This window comes from Entamoeba invadens (genome assembly GCF_000330505.1).
Source record: "Entamoeba invadens IP1 unplaced genomic scaffold scaff_1105074726103, whole genome shotgun sequence".
Taxonomy (NCBI): Eukaryota; Evosea; order Mastigamoebida; family Endamoebidae; genus Entamoeba; species Entamoeba invadens.
This window is the reverse complement of record NW_004443767.1, coordinates 112,327-136,474: the sequence shown is the minus strand read 5'-3', so window position 1 is coordinate 136,474 and position 24,148 is coordinate 112,327. Positions and strand designations below refer to the sequence as shown.

Below are 24,148 nucleotides of genomic sequence, written 5' to 3'. Positions count from 1 at the left end.
ATTTTTGTAAAAAATAAAAATTAATAATATTGGTTTGTTTTATTAAAATTAGTAAAATAATTACACACATTTAAATTATTAAAATGCTATGTTTATTAATAAAATAATTATGATTAAATATCAATTGTAATAGTAATTTAAATTATTTACTTTTTGTTTTTTAAATAAGTCTTTATAATAGTTTTAATATAATAATAATTAATAATATATAGTTTATACTATAGTAAATGAAATAGTTTCAACTGAAAAAGCAAAAAAAAATAAAAAAAGATATTTATAAATAAATACTATATTAAATAATAATTTAAATTAAAACAATATTTTCACTTTTTTAATTCTCATTAATTAAGTTAATAATACTTTTATAATAATTTAAAATATAATAAAAAATAATAAAAATAACTAAAAATTTACAAAACTGACAAATACAAGACGAGTGATGAGTATGAAAATCACAAAACGAATATTGTATGGGAACGAAGCGACTCCATTAAAAAAGATGATAGGACCGAATTCCCATAATTGGACACTATTTGTACGAGCATTTGAAGAAGACGATTTAGATGTCTATAACATGATCGAGACAGTGATATTCCACCTTCATGAATCCTTTCCCAATTCACATCGTCGAGTTGTAAGTCCGCCATATACAGTGACAGAGAATGGGTGGGGTGAGTTTGAAGCGTTAATAGAAATCGTATTTAAACAGAATTTAGGATCAATCACACTGAAACATTTCATCGTTTTATTCAATCAAGACAAAGTGAAGAAAAGTGTTGTTTCACACGTCTGCTTCGATCAAATTATTATCGTCAACCCTCCAGAGGAGTTTGTAAAATTGACATTGGCTCCAATAGCACCAGAGTGGAAGGCAACTCTCAAAAGTACGTCCGGATTCCAAGACGAAAAAGATGCACTCAAGAAAGTGCAAAGTAAATTGCAAACAGAACTGCAAAATCTCGAAAAGGAATATCACACCCTCCTCAGCTCCGCCTGCAAAAAAACAAATTTATTGACTGAATAATTTATGTACTATTTTTTTGGTTTGTTTTACTATAATTTGTTATACAATTGTTTATCCCCACTAAATTAAAAAATATCATTTTTTTTATTATAATGTATAATACAGTGTTGTTTACTTTTTAGTATTAGTAGTTTTAATAAATATTTAATATTCTCTTATTTTCATCTTTATTCAAGACTAAACAATACCATTAATTATCATTTACTATAAATTAAAAATAACAATTTAAAACAAATTTGTTTTTATTACCAAGATAGGTTGAGGGTAATTTTCTATTTTTGACGGAAAGAATTTTTTGGTTAAAACAGTTGGAATCTTGTTTAAAACGATACTTAAATGAAATCAATTATACAACATTAATAAAATATTTAAAAAATATTGTTTAATATTATATGTATTTTTATAACTTGAAAAACTACTGTAAAAAAGCTATTTTATTTAAGTTTATTTTAATTAATTATTTTTAAAATGGATAAATTAATTAAATTATAGTTTGAATCAAGTAAAATAATTATGAAAACAAAAACACAGTCACCTTTTTTTTCCATTTTTGGTTTTTTACTGTTTTTAACTCAAATCATAATTGTTAAATAATTACCCCAAAAATGTTCTAATAAAAAGCCAGAATAAGCGTTAGTATTGGATTCAAATTTTTATAAATAATCCTTTTTTTTAGATTGTATTTGTTAGGGTATATAAATAATAAAAAACGGGAAAATGACACCACAATTTCCCAATTTTGGTTAAAAAACTAAAACTTCCCAAAACTACTGTTTTGATTGTTTAAAAATAAAGATCTTGTTTTCTTCTCAACAACTTGATAATATAATCAAAATCATGACGCACAAACCAGAAAGCGAAAGAATGTCGTCTCTTCTTTTCAATCTCATCGTTTGTTTCCTTTTGATGTTGTCATTCTCTCAATCTTGTCATTCTTGGACTTTCGGAATGATTCAACATTTAAGCCTTGTTTTTAGACGAAAAATGTGACAATCAGCATTCCCAAATTCAAAACAACCCAAACACTGTGGCGTTCACTTTTGTCCTCAACACAGAGTCGCACACTGCTGAGATAATTACCACATCAAAGTTCACAACGTTACTCAACCAAGAGTTGATCAAAAATTTGACTCAAATTTCTATTGCTGCAATCGAAGCTCCACAGACCGAAAAGGAGGCAATTGAAAAACTAAGGGTGTTTAAAATACCTCTTCCTCCACCAACAGAATGCCCTGCTTCTGCATGCTCAGTCAGGAAAATGGAAGAAGATTCACAAAAACCACCAACTCCATTGAACTCTCGACGTATGACGCCCGTTACATCCGTTGGACGTTACACACCAAGAATGTCACCAGCAACGCCAATAAACCCGAACTATATGCAACTTGACCCAGAGATACTCATTCAGAAACCGCCTCTTTCACGATCTCCTCCATCAAGAAAAACGAGAAAAACGCTCACCCCACATCACCAATCGATGTACCAATCCATTCAAACAACTATCGACGACTCTACGAAGCAGAGGTTGATTAATGTGCTCTCAAAACCCATATTGTAGTCATTTTGTATCTACTCTTAAAACCTATAAACCACGTTATTATTGATTTATTCATTATCTAAGTCTTAATTGAAGTGTCAACCCCAACAACATGATATTTGTCTTATAAAGTTGATGACTGAAACTTCCCGAAACAATCGAATTAAAACACTGCTCTGTATGTCACGTATCTTCCTGCAGTCTCACTCTTTCTGATGATCTTAATAACATCACCTCTCTCAAACCCGTAGTACTTTGCAATTGGATCGCTTTTGAGCAAACGGGGGAGTTGTGACTCCTTGACTTGGTACTTCTTCAACACAGCTTGTTTCTCTTCATCAGTCAATTTGATGTGCTCGGGCACCAACACGTGTTTTGTGACGTTAACAATCAGTTCGTCCTCCAGTAATAATTCCCACTTGACTTTTTGTTCCGAACTGTTAACAAACTGAACGATGACAGACGACAACTGGCCTCTGTATACAACAATGGCACGTTTACATTCCTGTCCTTGCACTTCCTCGGCGTAACTTCGGAAGACTTCCGTTTTCATTTTGTCATCTTTTGCAAAAAGTACAATTATTCCATCGTCGGCACTGCCCTCGCGAACAGCTTTAATAGTCAATTTTCCTCGGCTATGTGTCAGTTGTCCTCGTTTTACTTTAAAACATATTTAATAGTTTAAAATGGTTTTAAATAGTTTGCAACTCGTTTCTGTTATGGAACTGGGTTGATTGCGTGCAATTGATTAATAAAAGAACTATTGATTTTGTTATTCAAAATGTTATTCAAATGAAACAAACTCCACACCATCGGCTCCAACACCCACACGCTCTCTAAATTCGTCAAGCGTTGTCTGATGGTCCAAATCATTTGTGACATATCCTCTGTCTTTTAACATATCTAACACTGTTTTCCAAACGTGGTACACACGAGTCAAAGTGTCCATCAAGCTGTTTTCTAGTTCGTTTAGGGTTTTTCTCATTTTTCCTCTTTTCGTTTTTTTTCAGAGGGAAAACGGCCGCAATAGTGGGGTTTGTTGTGATTTGATTTTGTGTGGCTCTTATTAGAGTCTTGAAGTGTACTATATTATTATAGTTTATTTTACTATTATTTTATTGGTTTATCCAAAAAGACAAATTTTTTGTTTCAAACTAAATAAATTATATAATGTGTTTATTCATTTGATATTTTTTTTTAATTAATAACATAGTTAAATTATTCATAATTTTTTATTATTACATTAAATATTTAATTATGGATTTTTTTTTGAAAAAGACAAATTCTAAAAACCTTGTAATTATTTATTATAATTTAATAAATTGCATTTATTATTCAACAAAAAAAATATTTATTATATATATTATATAAATAAATAATTACAATAACAACAAAATATAGTATTAAAAACTATAACATAACAAATAAAAAACAACAAACAAACTTTTAAAAGAAAGTGGAACTTAAAAAAATTTTTAATAGAATTCCAAAACGAAATGAACAAAGTGACAAGTGAGAAAAAGTAATCACTTATCAAAATGTTGGAACGAGAACACGACCAAAATATAGAAAGAGAGTCTGTTGTATTTAAGCGAAGTCAAAACTCGGAACACACAAATGTTTTCATCTTTATTGATTTCATTCTTTCTGTTGCTATTTTCATTATTGAGTCACGCCGAGACGCCCTTTGAACGAGTTTGTGGTGGATCTGTCGATGCTGTATTTCTTTGGGTGAATGGCACCTCTCAACGTCATTTAGACTTAATGAAACAATATGGCCGCACCAAAGTCGGGGGCTTATATAAAGACTATGGGACTCTTCGTTTTGGCTTCCGTTCTATAGTAGCGTATGCTCCATGGATCAAGAGAATTTTCTTAGTAACTGACGGCGAAGTTCCTGATTACATAGATGAGGAGAAAGGGAAGACTACAGTCCCACAATTGATAATAGTCCCACACTCGACAATTATTGAGAAGGAAGTGCTTCCCACATTTAACTCCAACACCATCGAAAGTTATTTGCACAAGATTCCAACCATCTCGAAGTGTATATTGTACTTGAACGATGATATGATGCTTGGAAGACCAGTCAAACCAGAATTTTGGCTTGGAAACGATGGAAGACTGAACGTCTACCACAACGGATTTGTCGCGCCAAATAAGGAAGGAGAGAAAACATCAATTTGGCATCGGTCGGTGAGTACATCAAACAAATTGGTCAGCGACAAATACGGAAATGGAAATACTCTTCAACACCCATACCCATCACATCACTGCTATTTCATGTTGACGGACACGTTGAACTTCATGGAAAATACTTGGAAAGATAACTACACAGCAGCAAGACAAAACAAATTCAGAAAGGCTAACGACATCGTCATCAGCTTCTTGCACGCTGCAGTAACTGTTGAGGAAAATAAAGGGGAATACGTCAAACAAAGAAGAAACTTCTACTTCAACTGGTGGACCGGAAACCACACCCAAAACTCGTACACAATGAACCACATCGCAAAGAAAGAAAATTACTGCGTCTGCTTGAACGACGATATCGCTGACGCAACTAACGCCGACCGGGAAATCGAATTTCTTTATAAAGAATACTCAAAAGTCCTTCCAGACCCATGCCCTTTTGAAAAGTAAATGAATTAGTATTGTAGTCGTTTTTAAAATTAAATGTTATTCAAAATGTTTTATTTTTTTGGAAAATCGTTTAAAAAAAATTGAAATGATTTTCTCACATCAACCAACACAATAACTAGAATTTATAATATTAATAATTATAATTAATGGTTATTCATCTTAAAATGGTGGTGAAAAAAAAGGAAAAAAACTATTTTTAAACTATAAAAAACTAGACAAGACGTTCGGTCCAAATTGAAATGTTAGAACGAAAAAGAGAACAAAAAAAGAAAGCAGATGAGTACCAACACAAATGAAGTGGAGATTGTTCCGGACGATAAAGTTGTGATTGATTTGACAGGTGAAAATGACACGTCAGCGATCAACATCGATGGAACTGAGGGGAATGTGACGGCACACCCTGTCGGGGATATTCCACAGCACGAAGTTTTGACAAACAACGCAATCACAATCTCATCACAGGCAACGCAACAATTTCCACTCAGAACCCACCCACAACGGAGACAATTCTTACCAACAGTTAACAGATTGTACATGAGGCCAAGCTACGTCAGAAGGACAGACAGTGACGACGACGATGATGATGTGGCATATGGCGGAACGACACAGGAAAATAGAGAGGATTGGCAGAAGGAGATTGAGAAAATGAGAGGTGTGGACGAAGGACAGAACGGAAAAGAGCGGAATAAAGAAGAGAGAGCAAATAAGGTGGTTGAGGGGATCGTCTGCCCGATATGCTACCAGACAACGAAAGATGTCCAGACAACCAAGTGCGGACATTTGTTTTGCTCGGAATGCCTGGAGGTATTACTCAACACCCAAGGAGTACATTACTGTCCGATCTGCAGATCGAAGATCAGTAAAAGCTCTTCGCACAAAATATTCCTGTGACGTACTGTTTATTATTTTCGTATCATTTTTTATAATTCAGTTTTATAAAATGTTATTGTGATTTTTACAATATTAGGGTTTGAGGAACGATTTGTGAATTTCATTTATTCATGTCAAAAAATATTAACGACGTGATCAGTGAACAGTTTTCAGCGCCAAAAGAATATGAAGAGGAAGAGCAAGACAAGGCGGTTCTCGAAGATGATGACGATTTGAAAACGACTGAAATGTTGGAAGTAGGGAAAATCCAGAAAATGCAAAGTATTCCAATGAACAAAAATTGGAAAGGAAAGATTGTTTCTAAGAAAGAAGCGTTTGGGTATTCTGACGACGAGATGTCAGAAGATGAAGAACCTTATTCTTCAAACGAAAGTAATGAAAAGAAAATGAGTGAAGACGATGAAAATGATGAAAATGATGAAAATGAAAGTGAAAATAATGAAGAGGAAGAAGGAAATGGCGAAATTAAAGAAAATGAAGAAGAAGACGAAGCAGATCAAATGATCAAACAAACGACGGAAATGAAAACGATAGCAAAACCCGTTTCACAAATCAAACAAGAAGACGTTGTAAACCAAATTAAATTGTATAACACGGCAATGGACATTCGTGTCAAATTGCAGCCAATAGTCACATGTGTGAATGCACTCCCACTCCATACGGACTTAAATAGATTGACAGAGCAAAACACAAAACTGAAAGCTGAAATGGATAAGTTGACCGTTTCACTTCTTAATTTAATGAAGCAAATCGGTGGTCTTTGTGAGACTCTTGACGCAAATCGTGGGCTTATTTGGGAAAACGCGAGTGATTATAAAGAAAAAATAATTAAGAACCAGGCAAATAGAAACGCCCGCAATTTGGCTGATTTAGAAAAGTGGAATTCAAAGACAACAATCCTTCAAATCTCAAAAATTTCTAACACTGGTAAAGTTTGTTTTAAAGGTATTTCATTATTGAATATTTTTAATAATAAGAAATAATTAATATTATAATACAATGTATACCACAAGACAACAACTTTTTTTTTATACAAATCAATTATTATTATAAAATTAAATAATTTGAAAAAGAACTCCATTAAACCATAGACAGTAAACCAACAAGTCAAAGGAGTTATGAGGGATAAGGAGAGACTTCACAGGAGATCTCAACAGCTAAGGGATAACAAAATTTATCTGAACGATGATTTGATAAGTAGTGACCAAATTTACGATGATGGTGATTTTTACGAACAAACAATTAAAGATGCAATGGAATATGGACTTAACCGATTCACAAGAGATGCCAAGTTCACACAAAAGCCAAAGAAGATACAAAAGAAGGATAGGGTAAATACAAACATCATTTTCCCAAAACTTGAAAATTTCAAGTCGCCAATTGAGTACAAGGAGGAGAATTATGGAGTGGACCGACCACTTTTACTCGCAAATTTGTTCAAGTGATTGATTTGATTTTTATTGATCATTTATGTTTAAACTATTTATTATGGTTCATTTTTACATTAATATTAATTTACTTTAATATCTGAAAATTATTGTTGTTTTAAATTTAAAAGAAATAATATTTTTTTATAGTTTGTTACACATTTATTTTTAATAATACAATGAGCTATAATAAATAGTAATTAGAATAATATTTTTTTGTATATAATAAAAATTATTTTAAAAAAAAGCCAAAAATTTGTATTCTAAGTTATTTATAGAAATAAAATAGCATAGAATTAAAGAAATTATAAAAGAAACAATATAAAATCATAAAATAATAAAACTCATAAGAAATTGTCAAGTAATGTTCAAAGTGAGTACTTGAGTTTAAAAAAAAAGTGAGGGAAACCGTTGTTGGGGAAAGAGAATTGGGTTGTATTTAAGCACCAACGAAACAACGAAATTCAGAATGAACAAATTTACAAGCGCCGAGTTGATTCATGAGAAGATCAATTTGCACCACGCAGAGAGCAATGACCGAAGCAAACCAGTCATTTCTCAGGAGGTCCACTTAAAACAAGCACCAAAGGATCTTTTCGCCGACCTGAAGATGCAACACGAATATCTTAAACCCGTCCAGACAGAGGATAAAAGTGTTCCTGTCATTCCAAAGAACCCAAGCATTTTGTTCACTAATCAACACCAAAAGCTCATGAAGGAAATCAGAAGAGATGAGTAAAGAATTAAACTATTTTTAGTTTTATTTTATTGATATGATATATGATTCTTTTATTTGATTATAATAGAATCATACTATAAATTATTAAAAAAAAATTAATATAATGTAAAAATATAATAGTTTATTGATTTACAAATAGTTTTTCAAACTCCTTAAAAACAAATGGAGTTTCGCCATAATTGATATACACACACTCAAAATACCCAAACGACACAACGGCGGATGTGTAACAAACTTCGGTCGCAATCTCCTCGATGAGAACTCCGTTGAGCGTGAAAAACACTTTTTGATCAAGAAAATCAAAACCACACCCAACAACACATTCCATATTTGGTGGGGCCGTGAAGTTATTTGGCAAGAAGTGCTTATGCCCTTCTTTCAATACAATCCCGGAAGGAACGTGATATCCAAAGCTCCCTTCCAATTCACCGATCTGTGAATTGTCGTAGACGTTGTACTTTTCTTCGTCAAAGAGCCCGACAGTCACGTTGTAACTTACATTAGTGTGAAGCTCAAAATATCTGACGTTCTCAATTTCCTTGGTGTTTTGTCCGTTGTAAACAAGAAAAGGTCGTTTGTCATCGCCACTAAAGAGTCGGCTGATAATTGTGTCAAAATTCCCTCCATTTTCTTTGCTTAAGCGTGTTATCGTTCCACCATTGACAGACACTTTCTCGGAGATTGAAAAAAAATCACTCATCTCAAAACGGCTTTGACTTTCATTCTTAACAACACGCCGTGGCGGGTGTTTGTAACACCTCGAACACATTTCCTTAAACAAATCCGCCGAAACGCCATTTCGGTTGGACGGATTTTCGTTTTTCCCAAAACAGAGATTTTGAGAGGATTCAATAAAAATTGATTTGTTGAGGAATTTACAGAAAGGAAGTGACACGGAGTTTGTGTTTATTAGAATTAATTCATTCATGGTATTATTATTAATATGTAATAGTTTAATTTCAGTACAAACGAAAAGGAGAAGTTGTGCGATTTGAGTTAAAGTGCACTCAACCTTGATTTTATTTGAGTTTTCGATTTTAAAAAATTTCAGACTGTTCATCCCACAACTCAGTGCAAAAGTTACGCAATCACAATTTGTCATTTTCAGAGTCTCAATATTTTCGATTGAATGGGAGAAGATGAGATTGCAACAATCTTGCATTTCGAGTTCTTTTAAACGCCCCAAATTAAAGTTGAGTTGTTGTGGTTGAAGAAACATGCAGTCTTCCATTTCGAACTTTTTGACACAATCTGGGACGTCCCAAGTGTTTTTTCCCGTAACTTCGTTATTAGAATACACTATAGTTTTGGGATATGCCTTTTTGATGACGTCATTAATGTCATTCCCGTCAATGGTGCCAATAACATTAATTTTTCCACTTTCGCATAAAAAATGTTTTTCGAAAATTTCTGAATTTTTTTGTGTCACATTTTGTTGCCAAAAAGTCACTTTGAGGTTTTTTGGGAAGTCTTTGATTTTTGTCTCGTTTTTTGGTAAGATGACGTGGACGGAAATGTTTTGAGTTTTTGGCAAGTATATAACCAATTTTTGGAGCAAAATTTCCCATGGATGTTTTTTTGAGGTATAGTCAATAGTCTCAACAACGATGATTTTTGGGAGCGGATTAACACCGGCATTTTCGTTTTGTGTGAAAACTTTCAAAAAATTGACAAGACTTTTCAGATCTCCCCGTAAAGATTTGAGTGACGTGAAAAGGTGTGCGTTTTTGATGATGAAATCTGTTTTTTGTTTTGTCGTTTTGGAGAGGCGAAGTCTCAAAATTTTTGGGAAAACGACAGTCGCAAAGTTTTGATCAAACAAAACGTTTTTTACTGAAGAAAAATCAACGTTTTGGATCGTTTTCGTTTTTGTGAAAAAATCGATTGAGTCGATCTCAGAAAAGTTGTTGTCGAACGTTTCTGGAGAAAAGTATTTAAAAAACCAAAAGAGAGAGGAGATATCTTTTAGTAACGGATTAGTTTTTGTTATAACTACAGTTTCTTGACATTTATGATTCACCATAAGAAATAACCGAATCTCTTCGGATGTTATAAAATATAAAAGTACCTGCTTGAGATTGTGAATCTCAAGTGTGTTTGAGTTCGATGACATCAAAATAAATCTTTTCAGTTCGAGTAGTCTTGAGTTATAACTATGAGGTTTATCTTGTTGCCCTTGTCTATTGTAGTAAAACAATAATAAATTTACTATAACTTTATAGTATAAGAATCATTTTTTATTAATATAATAGATTGTTTGGGGTTAACTATTCTAATAGTTTATTAATATTGAAAAATTTTATAATTTGTTATTATAAGTAGACATTTTGAGGTTTATCTTTGCGGTATTTTGAGATTTTGGTAAAATGATTCATTTATTTTTTTTTTTAAAATTGTTATCAATGTCTCAAAAAATATTTTCCATATTTTGATCAGACATTATAATAAAAATATAAATAAATGAATTTAGGTGTATAATATGGTTTAAAAAATATAAATACAGAGACTTGGTTTTGACTTAAATTTATTTTCACACCTTTGAAAAGTAAAGTGATATTCAAAAACATCACGTTAAGATGAACCACAAAGAAATGATGATAATTATGGTTCGAAAATTTTAAAAACATGACCAAAAAACATTTGTTTACACGTCAGAATACTTTTTATTGCCGAAAGGGTTAAATTATTCAGTAAAAAACAGCTTCTTTCAATCTAAATTAATAGGAATTGATAGTAATAATTTCCCTAATCGCAAAACATTATAACCAATATCAAACCTTTTTTTCTTTGAAAATCGGGATTATTTTTGAATTATAATAGATCATTTTTCTCTGCATAAACAGGATAATTTAAATAATTATTAGGATAATCTTGTGTTAAAAAAACTACAAAATCGGGCGATTTTTTAAAGAAACAAAACATCATTGATCGTTGTAGAAGATTCTTTTTTTAAATCCATAAAAAACATTGAAACCCTGTTTTACAGAAACAATATAAAAATTGAAAAAATAAACCAATAAATGAATAAGACAAAATACAATAAAATTAAAACAGTTTCCCCGTTTAATTAACAATATTTGGGAGAGCCTTTGGGAGAGTCGCTTAACCTTAGCAAGTCAACTGAATCAACTTTTTTTGTGGGAAGGTGAAATCTGGATAAAATTTATCTAGATCGATTATATTTTTAGAACAATTAAAAACAAATTCAAAAACATAATATCATTTAGTTTTCATACAATTGAAACAGTTTCTACAAACCCAATTTCCACACTTACCACATGTCCAAATTGGTATTTTTTGCTGCAAACGTGACACACAGAAGATGTTTTTACAGAAATACCTTTAGCTTTACATGTTTTACACCACCCAGACTGTTTTTTGCCAGAACTTGTCAAATACAAAATCTTTGGAGGTCCGGGGAGTTGAATATCGAATCCAATTTGTCTTAGTTTGGTTTCCCTTTCCATTGTCATTTTTTTCTCTGTTTTTAAGTCTTCGACATATGGGCTGGCCATTTGAAAACACGGGTTGTTGATGAAATTTCGTTTATCTGCATCTTGGTGTTTTATTTTCCACATCACGAAAGCATTATGCACACATAAATCCAACAAAAACCAAAAATAAGAGACTGTCCACCTTCTCGAAGTCCTTTTTGTTGTATGAGATGAACAGATTTTATCAACCATATCTACCCCCCCTTTCATTTTGTTATACTCAAATATCGTTTGTGGAATTCTCGTATTTATATCAATTGTAGTTTTCTGATTTTTTGTTGTTACAAGACAAATTCTTTGTTTACTTTCCTTTTCTTTGAAACCCAACATGAACCATTTTAAATTTGAATGACGAAAAAGAACACATCGGTCTTCCAAATTTTCCTGAATCTTTTTGCAAATTTTGAAACGTATTTGCCGAACCGTCCCAATAAAATAAACTTTATGTTTCATCAATTCTTGAAGTAAATCACACGTTCCGAAAAAGTTATCACAACACAAAACTCTGTTTTCCCCAAATAAATGTTCCATCAAGCTTAGAACTGTTATTGAAATTGGAGTACTTTTACCCTTTTCTTTTTTTGGCTTTTTTTCGAAACTGTTCAATTCAATAATGGTTGGTCTTTTTGATGGGCCGTAAAAAACTGGAATAGTTGTAGTTAATTTTGGTGTCACTTTTTGTGAGAATTCTGAACCACAATACAATTTAAGTTTTGAAACATAAGTTGTGTAACAATCCACAACAGCGTATGTTTTTATACCATAACGATCTGGTTTTGCAGGCATATAAACTTTAAATGGACATCTTCCATAAAATGGACACATCATTTCATCAATAACCACATTCTTCCCAACAATCATAGATGTTTGAAAGTTGAAATTTATTAAATCAAACAGTTCATTGATGGCAACATCCTTTCTTTTTGTTTTAATTTTTCGTTCTTCTCTTGTTATTTTATCATCAAAATGAATGTTTTGAAATAATAGCTTTAGTCGGTATTCACAAAACAATGCACGATAAAATGGAGATGCCTCTGTAGTATACAATTCGTGTATTGGTTTCTTGACATCATCGTTGATCCCCTCCTTTATCGCAACAGAAAGAAAAGCATTCATTTCGTTTTGTGTGGCATTTTTCCAGGATCGCAAAAATTTGAAAGATGCATATTTGTTGGTATTATTAGTAATAATTTGAAGACAATTAGCATCAAACAAAGTGTTAAAAGAATCAATTTCTCTTTCTATATTATCATTTTTTGGTTTGGCGGATTTGTCATGAAAGAAACAACTCTCTCCAATATCAACATCCTGAAAAGGTAATTCCTGCCAACATTTCAAACAATTTGGGTCATTACACGAATGGGGAACTAATGTATTTCTTACTTGTTGTTCTTGTGTTTGTTGATTATAATCTTGTAATAGAGTGTTTTGTGTGTTATACACTTTCAGTTGTTGTTCTTGTTGAAGTTGAGTCATGAGAATTTGATTTAAATATTCAGTACTTTCATAATTTAAGTGGTCTTCACTATTATCGTCACTATAAATTGCATCTTCAGAGCAGCTGTCATACTCGTCAATGTCATTTTCGTTTGGCAAAAAAAATTGGCTCGTCATTTTTATTTAAAGTTCTATATAGTTCAAAACGTAAAAATAGAAAAAGTGACTTATTTTTAAAAAAACGAACTTGATATTTTTTATCCAGTTTTCACTTCGTAAGGTTAACCTTATAATATGAATTGTTTACTTAAATTAAGCTTGAATTTTATTCTAGTAATTAGATGAATATTTGTTTTTTTAGAAACCCCGTTTTTTATCATTAAACTATATTTAATTATAATAAAATTATAATTTATTTGTAAATGAAAAGTAGGTTTTCGAATTACTTTTGACTTAATTAAACTATTTTATATAGTTTAAATTTTTGTGTTATTTGGAGATCACATTACATTTTTTTTGTTATTGACAAATAAAGATAATATTATCATTATGTATTAATAATTTAAACTATTTTAATTAAATAAATGATATAATTTTAATAATCAATAAAAAATAATATAATAAATTTTATCTTTATACAACTTAATATTTTTCTTTCAAAAACTTTAATGTTGATTTTTAAATTTAAATTACAAAAAAATATTATCCCAAATTTTAAATATAAAGACAAATTGATTGATAAATTGATATTGTATCACATATCAAGTGCAGATGGGCAAATATGGTTGTCAAATGTAAAATTGCTTTTATTAAATGAATTATTATTTTTTGGACTAAAATGAAATAAATAAATATATTTTAATTTATGTTTGAAATGAAAAATGACTAAAAACATAAACTGAATTAGTTTAATAACAATATCAAAAAATGATTTACTCAGTCGTCATAGTCAAAAAATGGAATGATGTTAAGAAGTGTATTTTTAAAATAAAAAAGTCAAAGCGTTTCAAATAAATAATCAAAAACAAATAATTAGCTATATTTTTAATAATGTTGTCAGAAAATTATCAAGTGTTAATAATCATTGATTTTGAACCTTTATTAATTTTACATCATATTATTAATTTGGTATACAGATATTATAGATACTTTAGTATGAAAACAACTTAAATGTTTATTACAAATCTACTCATTTTTATTATTATCTTTTTTTGTTGAAAGTTTATTTTAAAAAGAAATATGTCTTTTTATTGTGTTTTTTAATGTACTTAATTAATTATGATGATAAAAGTTTAAAATGTTAACATTATAATTAATTGTTCGAAACATGAAAAAATAGGTCGAAATGTTAATCTAACAATAATATCAACAATGCAACTAAACAATAATTCAAACAATTGTTTTGAATAATATTATGATGATATATCTTTTGAAATTTGGACAATGTATTTCCATATTTATTTATATTAAATTGGATAATCAAAATTTTTTATTAAAAATAATTAAAGTTGTATAATAAATTTAAGAATATATATTATTTGTTAAATTAAATATACTGAAATAAATAAATGAACCACGAAAAACGACTTAACAGACGTATGAAAGAATTTGCATCAAATCTGACTTTTAAAGTGTTTTTGAATAAATTAAGTGACACTAACCTTCAACAAGTCCATTATTGTGTTTTGTGTGATAAAATATTAAGTTATAAAGCACATGAAAATCACATTTTACAACACCCTACAAAACAAAATTTATTTAGAAACAACGGTAATAGTTCACAGCTCGAAAGTTTTTTCAGTAAAAATTACCTAAAACTTGAATACTTTGCATTAAGACGTTTACAATGCGAAACAGACCCGGAACAATCAACTGCAGCATTTATTGCAGCAATTTTCGAAAATGAAATTGAAGAACAAATTAGTTTAACTGGTGTTAATAAAGAGGATGAAGATAAAATTAAGAACACTCTTTTTTGAACTTAGAGATATCGATACGAATTTACATTTGATGAGTATGAATATGGCTATTATTGAAGAATCAATAAAAATTATCGATTATCAAAATGATTCAAATGAATCAACGATTCCGACAAGTCAATGTGATGACAAAAGATGTGATAATCTTCCTGAATTGTCAAATAACATTCAGACATCAGATGAAATGAATTTAACTGTCAACGATGTTCAAAAAATAATTGTTGATTCAAATTTTAACATATTACATTCACAACCGTATACAACACAGCAAAGTACATCAACAAAAGAAACGATTCAACAAAAAAAACAACAGAGAAGAATTGGAACGATTTAATTTCATCACTGATGTTCTTGATAATTCGAAGATGAATAATTTGGGTAATGAACAAGTATCACGTGAAATTATTCGAAACATTCAATTATCATTGGGTAAAAACGTCGAAAAAATTACAACGACCATTAAAGGTGGTAAAGAAAGACAAAAGTATTTTATTACATTAGCATCGATGTATTGTGGGTTTATGAATCTATCAGAAACATAAATTGAATTGTTGTTGGAATTTGTAGATATTGTCATGAATATTCGCGATGTCGGTATGATGAAATTTGATGTGAATTGTTGTGCAAGAATGGTTGAAAACCACATGAAAACATTTCGAGAAGTTTCCATTAAAGAAACAGAACCGCTAATTAACACACAAAGCAAATAACATTTGATAGCCGATTTTTCAAAGACTGGGACAGACGAACACTATTCATTGTTTGTGAGATTTATTGGAAAAGATGAATCCCCAAAAGAAAAAAAGATTTCAATCCGTTTTTTATGGAAAACACGATGCAGCTGGTTGGGATGAATGGATAATGGAATGTCTTTCAGATGTTGGTCTCGATATCAATAATTGTCGTGGTTTGACAGTAGATGGAGCAACCACTATGAAATCGGAACTAAATGGTCTTTCTGGAAAACTTGTTGCACATTTGGATACTGAAAAACAGTCAAAATTTAAGTCCAATTATTGTTTTAACCACAGGCTTGACATCGCGCTTGAAGACTCTTTTAAATCCAACGAAGGTCTTTTGATCAAAGAATTTCTTGAAAAATTGACACAAGACCATCTGAGAACGGACTGGACCAACTATATACATCAAAACAAAATTGATGATGTATTGCTCAAGATGCCATCGTTTAGCAACACACGTTTCAACTTTGTGGCTTCTGTATCATCAGTTTTATTTGAATGCTTTGACATGAATAGTAATTATCTTGAATTGGAAAGATTTGAATGAAAATTACTGAAAAGGTCAAAGAAAACAAACTCGGTGTTCCAAAATTGTCTAACAATCTTTTTGTGGACGCGTTGTTCTTTTGTGAAATGATGTTTTCAAAAGTCAGAGTCATCAGTGACTGGTTGCAAAGTGTTGATTTGGAGTTTCTGGTCGCTTTACAAAGAATATTTGATCTGATCAAACATTTGTTTGAAACTCGAAGTTTTATTGACACAGAGGAGTTTGAACAATTACCTTTTATTAGAAAAGTTAACAATTCAGATCAAATGAAGAATCTTAAAGAAGTGTGTTTGTCAATAACAGAAAATTTTCTAAAGTCGTTAATTTTCCGTTTCAGTGATTCTCTAAACAAAGTCACGACTGTCATGCCAAATGATAACGATTCAACACAAACAAAAGTTAGTCAAAGTGATTTCAAACTGACACATTTTGGACACTTTGAACAGTTGTACGAACGAAATGATTTTGTTTTAAAAACTGACATATTGTTGAATTTGATTCCTAACAATATAGAGCGTCCGAGGTATTACCGGTATAACTCTGAGCAAGAAAAGAAAGTCAAGGAATTTGAACATATTATCAAATTGAAACCAGAGTTCGAAAGTGTAAGGGATAAACAAAAAAATGGCACTTTATCTCAGATTCAACTCCCAAAAATTAGAATGTTCAAAGATATTAAATCTAATGTAGAAAACTTTCATTCAACAAGCCATTATGAAGTCAATTCTATGGAAGAAGAAACTGATAACGCATCAACAATGAGTGATGTTGACCAAATTTAAAAATTGAAAAAAATATGTATATTAAAAAGTCATGTTGAATACAGACAATGGAAAGAAGAAATGTTGAACTTGTTTAATAAAGAATGTCCAATTGTATTTATGAATACATTCTTCTTTTGGAAATTGCTCAATGACCAAGAAAAAAAGACGGTTTCCATTAAATCGAGAAGCAATGAGAAAAATGAAGTTGATCGCAGTCACTTCATGTAGTGTTGAACGTTCTTTCTCTTTTTTGAAATCAATATTGAGACCAAATATGCGTTCTGAAAAAATTGAAGAAAGAATTGATGCCAAAATTCTTTTAAATCTTATTTATAAGAAAAATTGATTTATTTTGTTTGACAATGTTACTGGTTTTAAATATCATTACAATTGAATTGTCTGTTTTTATAAAAAACTTTAATAATAATTTCTTTATTAGATTTTAATTAAATAAAAACAATTGAAAATATATTTAATTATATAACATGGTAATATAACACGAATGATATATATTGATGATATGACATGATAAATATAACATTTCAAAATTTCTTCAATTGCAAATATAATATAACTCCCAGAAGTAAAAGGTTTCTTTATTGTTGTCCTCAAAATAATTTGAGCTTTTATTACAAAGCCTAAAAATAATTATTTTTTTGTATAGCGGGTTACAGTCTTTATGGCAACAATCAACCTTTCTTAATAACCCATGCTAAACAAATATTTCTTTGTGTTATTTAGTCGTATTTTTTGTTGAGTTTTTAATATTATTGTTGAATATAATACTCAGAGCAGTATTTCCTAATTAAAATAATTAACTGTAAATAAATCGAACAAGTTTTATCGACTTTACTACACTAAACAACAACGAAAAATGTTAAATTTTGCTACAGAATAAAACAACACGAACGTTTTTGAAATGCAATGATCCATGTTTAAAATGTTTGTACTTAACGTTAAAAACACAACTTAACATTTGTTTTGATTATACAATTAAAGATTTAATTGTTAAAAAAATATAAAATAAAATATATATTTTTAATTTTAATTTCAGTATTAATATTTTTAACTATTATAATTTAACTGATATAACCCATTGTTTATTATTATTATTAGGTTTTAAACTATTTAAAAAAAATATTTAAGTTTAACTATCTCATTTAAATCAAAGTTGACTTATGTTAATGTATTCGAAATATATATACATATATTATTATTAAATTGGTTATGTCTTCAATTGTGTTGATAACGATGTTATATGAATAGTTATAAATTGAGAAAAAAAAATTGTTCTAAAAACGAATATATTTTATTAAATTAAAACAACACAATTAATTGATATATCAATATAATGATAAACATTTAAACTATTAATTTACTATATCAATCAATTATAATTTTGTATAAATTATATATTAATATTTGTTGACTTTTACAACAATTTAAGTGGGGTTTTGTCATTGTAATTTTTAGTACAATTATTTGAATATCGTATTTTAATGGTCAAAATACTAGAGTGTAATTGATCCTTTATTACATATCATTGTTCTTAAAATTATTACAATCGTTTTACGGTTTATAGTTTCCCAAATCAATTTTGTTGTTATAATTTTGACTAAATCTAACACACATCAAAGTTGAATTTAATAAGATTGATATATTCATGAGTTATTTAACTTTAACTAATATCCATCTCTACCTTAGTAAACGAGAAAGTAAATAACAATAACAGTTTTTATATTTTTTTAATTTAAAATATAATAAATTATATGAAAATGAATAAAATTATTTGTAGAATTTTTTAAATAATTATTTAATTGTTTTACTTTCAATTGATTGTATTTAATCATTTGTATTTATTTATTTGTTTAAATTTAATTATATTTAATAATATTGTTTATTTTTTTAAAAAAAATATTGATTTTATGTTTTTCAATCAGTGATCAATTCAAATTATTTTATGGCATTCATTATATCTGTACATCGAAGTCTCATCATCGCTATTATCAATAATAGAAATTAATGTATTATTAAATTTTTAAAATCTAAGAAAATAAATTTGGTATAGGTTACCCGAATTGTATAATTAAAAAAATAATAAATTTGTGTTCTTATCAATATCCAGTGTTATTTGTATTTTAAAGATTATTAATAAAAAATAATATAAACAAAAATAACAAGTCAAAAACCAATGATTTCATATTAATATCTTGGCCAATTCTCCCCTGAAAGTTAGTGCTTCATCATTTTTAAAAAGATTTTTAATATCTTTAATGGACTGTAGATTACTTCGAACAATGCAATCAACGAAGTACAACATGTAAACTCCACAGTCCACATTGTTAGTCTGTTCGGGAACTTTGATAGTTGTAACGGGATATCTCCCCCCTCGAATTAAAAGACACTCTCAGTTTCCTTTGGATTGTTTCTACAACCTTGGTATCGGGAAGACCTCCACAACTGTCGAGATACAATAGTCTGGAAATGGAGGTCTTTCCAATACCCTTAATTTTTACACTCGTTAGAATGTAAAGAGTCCAGTGAGCCCCCTTCCACCTCCAAGTCGTTGTAAGGCAAGAACACATAATTGAAATTTTGCCATTCAGGTTTTAACCACCCCTTGGGATTAGGGCAACCACTCATCATCCCCGTTAATACCTGTGGATCAACCAACACCCAATTTTTGTAAACTGAATACTTTTTAAGGTATTCACCAAACATAAAAATGGCCTCATCTCCAATCTTGCCACGAAGCACCCCCTCCCGTTCATCTGCTGATAGTCGGGCCTTAACAACGTTTCCTTCTTTTCCTTTTTGCTCAGGTCTGCCTTTTTAACAAATTTGTCTTCTGCGATACTTCGCAGACCTTTTCGTGTGACACATTCAGAATCAGTATCCGTGTCAGACGATGAAATTTCAAGGGGGATCATTCCATCGGGTGCATTCAGTTCAAAAGGTATATTCAAATGCACCTCCCCCTTATAAAGCTGGTAAAACTCGTCCCATGCTTCAGCCCGTTTTTTTAATTCTTTCAGACGAGAAAGCTCGTGGCACTTTATTTCCAAATTTTTCACTTTTTCTTCTTCTTTCAATTCTTTCAATGGGTCTATTAATTATAAACTAAAGAAAATAAACCAAAAAATATAACAAAAAAATCAAATAAAAAAATAACAAAATTCACATTTTCTTTTTTGACTGATTCGATATCAAGAGTTAAAGGATATTTTGACAACTTTGTTTCTTTAATAAGTTTGGTAAATTTGCCAATTTTAATTTTAGTGGCTTCTTCTTCATTTTTTGGAACATTTGGCAAAGGGGTTTGGCTTTAATTGCTGGACAACCATAAACCTCCGCCACAAACCTCTTCCATTGTTCCCACTTTGATTCGATCTAAAATCAGAAAGAGTGCAATCTCTAGCAGCTCTCATTATTGACTCATAATTCCCAATTATTTTACACGACTCAACAAATTCGTTTAAAATATGCAAAAATATTGTTAAACGGTCGTGAGATATTGATATTTTGTAAGCCAATGGCTTTTCATAATTAATTAACAACAACTTTTTCTCCAACTCCTTTCTTCTTTCTTTTAATTTTTTAACACGAAAATTTAACACCCCGTTCATTAAATAAAATAGTTTTACTTTAAAATTGTTTTGTAAATTAAATTTATATATAATTACATATTTAAAAAGATATCCAAATTAATTATTTTTTATTTTATAATTAATTGAATATTTTTGTGTATGTGTTTTTAATAATATTTAATAAATTTTAAAATTAAATTAAAATTATAGTTTTTAATTTTTGAAACAAAACGATTTGTGTTGATATTATCAATTTTAAATAAATAACAAATTATTGACAAAAGTTTTTTCAATGATAACAAAAAATATACTATTATCCAATTTAATTTAAATAAAATATGGAAATACATTGTCCAAATTTCAAAAGATATATCATCATAATATTATTCAAAACAATTGTTTGAATTATTGTTTAGTTGCATTGTTGATATTATTGTTAGATTAACATTTCGACCTATTTTTTCAAAATTCAATTCAATTTAATTTTTATATTTTTATTAAAAAATAAATTTTTATCTTATTTATTACATTAAAATATTTAGTTTTTTATGTTTAAAACAGAAACTTTTATTATTAAAGTTTCCTTTTTAAACAGAAAAAACTATTTTTTTAATCAATAAAAATAATTTTTCTGTTTTGATAATTATAATACTATTTATATTTAAAAAGTATTATAAATACCAAAACATTGGAGTTTTATAAATTAAGCGATTAATAGTTTAAAGTGACTTAATAATAAGAAAACAATGTAAAGATGTTAATTTTTCAATATTTCAAACGTTAACTTGTATGGCTAATAACTCACCTTGGCATAAAGTAACTCACTTTAACTATTTAAAATTAAATATTCGTCGTTTTACTATAAAAAAACTATACTCATCAAAAAAACTATGTTTAGTATATCCATAGTTCAACAACTATATAAAGTTTGTAAAATTTATTTAAAAAATAAACCATAATTAACTATATTTATAATACTCGAAAAATAGAAAATAAAATAAATGGTAAAGAAAAAATTTATTTGGTACAAATATTATCCAAAACAACAATACAGTGCTCATTGGTTTCAAATCGATAATATTTTTTAATAAATCGATTATGTTTTTATATTTTCGACAGTATTTTTTATGGTTTATATTGTATTTAATGAATTATATTACTTTTAATGAAATAGACTGTGTTTTTTATAAATTATATTACTTTTAATGAAAGTGGTTATATTTGTTATAAATTATATGGCATTTTTCTAATTTATACAACATTTTTAGTAAAATCAATAGTTTTTTTCTAAAATATATAGGATTTTTGATAACTTATATAACTTTTGTTTGAAAATGTTTTGCTTTTTTTACAAATTATTGGATATTCCCGAATATTAGGAATAAAAATACACATAATAAGCAAGTTATTATTTGTTAAAAATACTTAATATGTAACTATATTTATACTATTATATAACTAAATTTTAATCTATTTTTATTATTTATTTTAATACAAATTTTCACAATTATGACACATAATAAAAATAATAAATTTATAATATAACTTTATCAATAATTATTACAAATATTTTATTATTGAATATATAATTATATATATTATATATTATATATATCATTATAATAGACTAATAAATGAACTATATTGACCATACATTGTTTAAAAACATTTGATTAAATATTTTCTTGGTTGTACACTCGAGGCCACACAATTTTCCTAACATTTTCAAAACAACTTTGGCACTCTTCTGGTTTAATAGTTAAAAAACCATCTCTGATTTTTTCAAGAAAATTTTCGATGCCATTCCAAGTCCTCACATTTTTTTTCAACCCTACTTTTCCAGATCCCAAATATATTTTCAATTGGGTTTAGTGCTGGTGAGTACGCAGCATTAAATACTACAGTGTGGTTTGTATTATCTAGCATTCTTCTCATAGTGTTGTGAATATCACAATTATCCACCCAAAAAAACGCATTGTCTTTGTTTTATATCATACTCATGAATTAGGTACCGGAAGTAGTCTTCGAACGAATTTAATGTGTTTGTTCCACAAACCACATTGCAATAAGAGAGTCCGTCACAATCAACTGCGCATATGGAGGTGAGGCGAAGACCACCTTTTGATTTTGTGATGAAGGCTTCCTTCCCTCTAACTGACCAGCCATATGCAGGAGTTGATGCTACAGTCCAACTGGTTTCATCTATACAAACCCAACGTGCTCCACCTGTTATATAACCCCTTAGAGTGTTTACTGCTGCAATTCTTTTTTCTTTATTATCTGGCGTGTTGCTTGTTGGCCCTCTTGTCTTTGTTCTTTTGAAAGAAAAAATAGGGACTTCTCTCTCTTCACCTGTTGCTGTTTTACCAGTCATGAAATTTCCAATTGATGATATCGAAGGTGCATAAAGATCAATGTCCTCTTTAGTAACAGCAACCTTGGATATTTTTGGAATATCCAAAATTATTTCATCAACATCTTCTTCTTCGCGTAATTTTTCTTCTTGTGCTATCATTTTTCTAATTGAAGTTATTTTTGTTGTTGTGTCTTCTTCAATGGCTTTTTCTACCAATTTTTGAAAAGGTAAAGTACGGCTTTGTCTTCTATAATGATTTTTTGGATATATTGATATCCCTTTTCTTAACATTGAAAGATACTTTTCAATGTTTATTTTTTTAATCCCAATTATTTCTGAATATCGTGAAGCATTCATGTTATCACCATTTTTACTCCATAGTTCAACCAAAGAATCTCTTTGATCAATCGTAACACGAGAATAAGGTCGTGTATTTATTTTCTTCTTTTTTGAATCCAATTTTCGGGGCCGACCCCGTGATCTTTTTTGAAGAGGTGGGATATCTTGATGGGGCAACATTACAGGTTGTACAGGTTGCCCTTGCATGGATAATGGTGCATTTTCATGATAGTCGTTTCTTGCTCCTGGATCTCTTCTGTCGATATAATCTAATTGCATGATATCATTTTTTGCCCGTTATTTAAATATACATAATTATGTTAAAAAAATATCCTCATTGAGAAGAGGTTCTAAATAAAAATAGATTAAAATTTAGTTATATAATAGTATAAATATAGTTACATATTAAGTATTTTTAACAAATAATAACTTGCTTATTATGTGTATTTTTATTCCTAATATTCGGGAATATCCAATAATTTGTAAAAAAAGCAAAACATTTTCAAACAAAAGTTATATAAGTTATCAAAAATCCTATATATTTTAGAAAAAAACTATTGATTTTACTAAAAATGTTGTATAAATTAGAAAAATGCCATATAATTTATAACAAATATAACCACTTTCATTAAAAGTAATATAATTTA

General features: G+C 29.1%; 9 protein-coding genes across 9 annotated transcripts; 7 read left to right on the top strand and 2 right to left on the bottom strand.

Annotated features, from left to right (window-relative positions):
* Positions 1 to 439: 439 nt before the first annotated feature.
* On the top strand, positions 440 to 1,024 carry EIN_247200 (yeats domain, putative; the record flags this gene model as incomplete). The annotated part of the gene is made up of 1 exon (XM_004261549.1): positions 440 to 1,024. One exon carries the CDS (start codon positions 440 to 442, stop codon positions 1,022 to 1,024), a length of 585 nt encoding a protein of 194 aa, XP_004261597.1.
* An 837-nt stretch (positions 1,025 to 1,861) lies between these two features.
* EIN_247190 (hypothetical protein) lies at positions 1,862 to 2,582 on the top strand (the record flags this gene model as incomplete). The annotated part of the gene is made up of 2 exons (XM_004261548.1): positions 1,862 to 1,915; positions 2,022 to 2,582. 2 exons carry the CDS (start codon positions 1,862 to 1,864, stop codon positions 2,580 to 2,582), a joined length of 615 nt encoding a protein of 204 aa, XP_004261596.1.
* A 142-nt stretch (positions 2,583 to 2,724) lies between these two features.
* EIN_247180 (DNA-directed RNA polymerase I, II, and III subunit RPABC1, putative) lies at positions 2,725 to 3,546 on the bottom strand (the record flags this gene model as incomplete). The annotated part of the gene is made up of 2 exons (XM_004261547.1): positions 2,725 to 3,196; positions 3,365 to 3,546. 2 exons carry the CDS (start codon positions 3,544 to 3,546, stop codon positions 2,725 to 2,727), a joined length of 654 nt encoding a protein of 217 aa, XP_004261595.1.
* A 553-nt stretch (positions 3,547 to 4,099) lies between these two features.
* Positions 4,100 to 5,201, top strand: EIN_247170 (hypothetical protein; the record flags this gene model as incomplete). The annotated part of the gene is made up of 2 exons (XM_004261546.1): positions 4,100 to 4,180; positions 4,242 to 5,201. 2 exons carry the CDS (start codon positions 4,100 to 4,102, stop codon positions 5,199 to 5,201), a joined length of 1,041 nt encoding a protein of 346 aa, XP_004261594.1.
* A 276-nt stretch (positions 5,202 to 5,477) lies between these two features.
* On the top strand, positions 5,478 to 6,092 carry EIN_247160 (hypothetical protein; the record flags this gene model as incomplete). The annotated part of the gene is made up of 1 exon (XM_004261545.1): positions 5,478 to 6,092. The coding sequence occupies one exon, from the start codon at positions 5,478 to 5,480 to the stop codon at positions 6,090 to 6,092; it is 615 nt and encodes a 204-aa protein (XP_004261593.1).
* Positions 6,093 to 6,202: 110 nt separating this feature from the next.
* Positions 6,203 to 7,537, top strand: EIN_247150 (protein BFR2, putative; the record flags this gene model as incomplete). The annotated part of the gene is made up of 2 exons (XM_004261544.1): positions 6,203 to 7,024; positions 7,184 to 7,537. 2 exons carry the CDS (start codon positions 6,203 to 6,205, stop codon positions 7,535 to 7,537), a joined length of 1,176 nt encoding a protein of 391 aa, XP_004261592.1.
* A 346-nt stretch (positions 7,538 to 7,883) lies between these two features.
* Positions 7,884 to 8,258, top strand: EIN_247140 (hypothetical protein; the record flags this gene model as incomplete). The annotated part of the gene is made up of 2 exons (XM_004261543.1): positions 7,884 to 7,892; positions 7,923 to 8,258. The coding sequence occupies 2 exons, from the start codon at positions 7,884 to 7,886 to the stop codon at positions 8,256 to 8,258; spliced, it is 345 nt and encodes a 114-aa protein (XP_004261591.1).
* Positions 8,259 to 8,379: 121 nt separating this feature from the next.
* Positions 8,380 to 10,371, bottom strand: EIN_247130 (hypothetical protein; the record flags this gene model as incomplete). The annotated part of the gene is made up of 1 exon (XM_004261542.1): positions 8,380 to 10,371. The coding sequence occupies one exon, from the start codon at positions 10,369 to 10,371 to the stop codon at positions 8,380 to 8,382; it is 1,992 nt and encodes a 663-aa protein (XP_004261590.1).
* A 6,173-nt stretch (positions 10,372 to 16,544) lies between these two features.
* On the top strand, positions 16,545 to 17,237 carry EIN_247120 (hypothetical protein; the record flags this gene model as incomplete). The annotated part of the gene is made up of 1 exon (XM_004261541.1): positions 16,545 to 17,237. One exon carries the CDS (start codon positions 16,545 to 16,547, stop codon positions 17,235 to 17,237), a length of 693 nt encoding a protein of 230 aa, XP_004261589.1.
* Between the last annotated feature and the right edge of the window lie 6,911 nt (positions 17,238 to 24,148).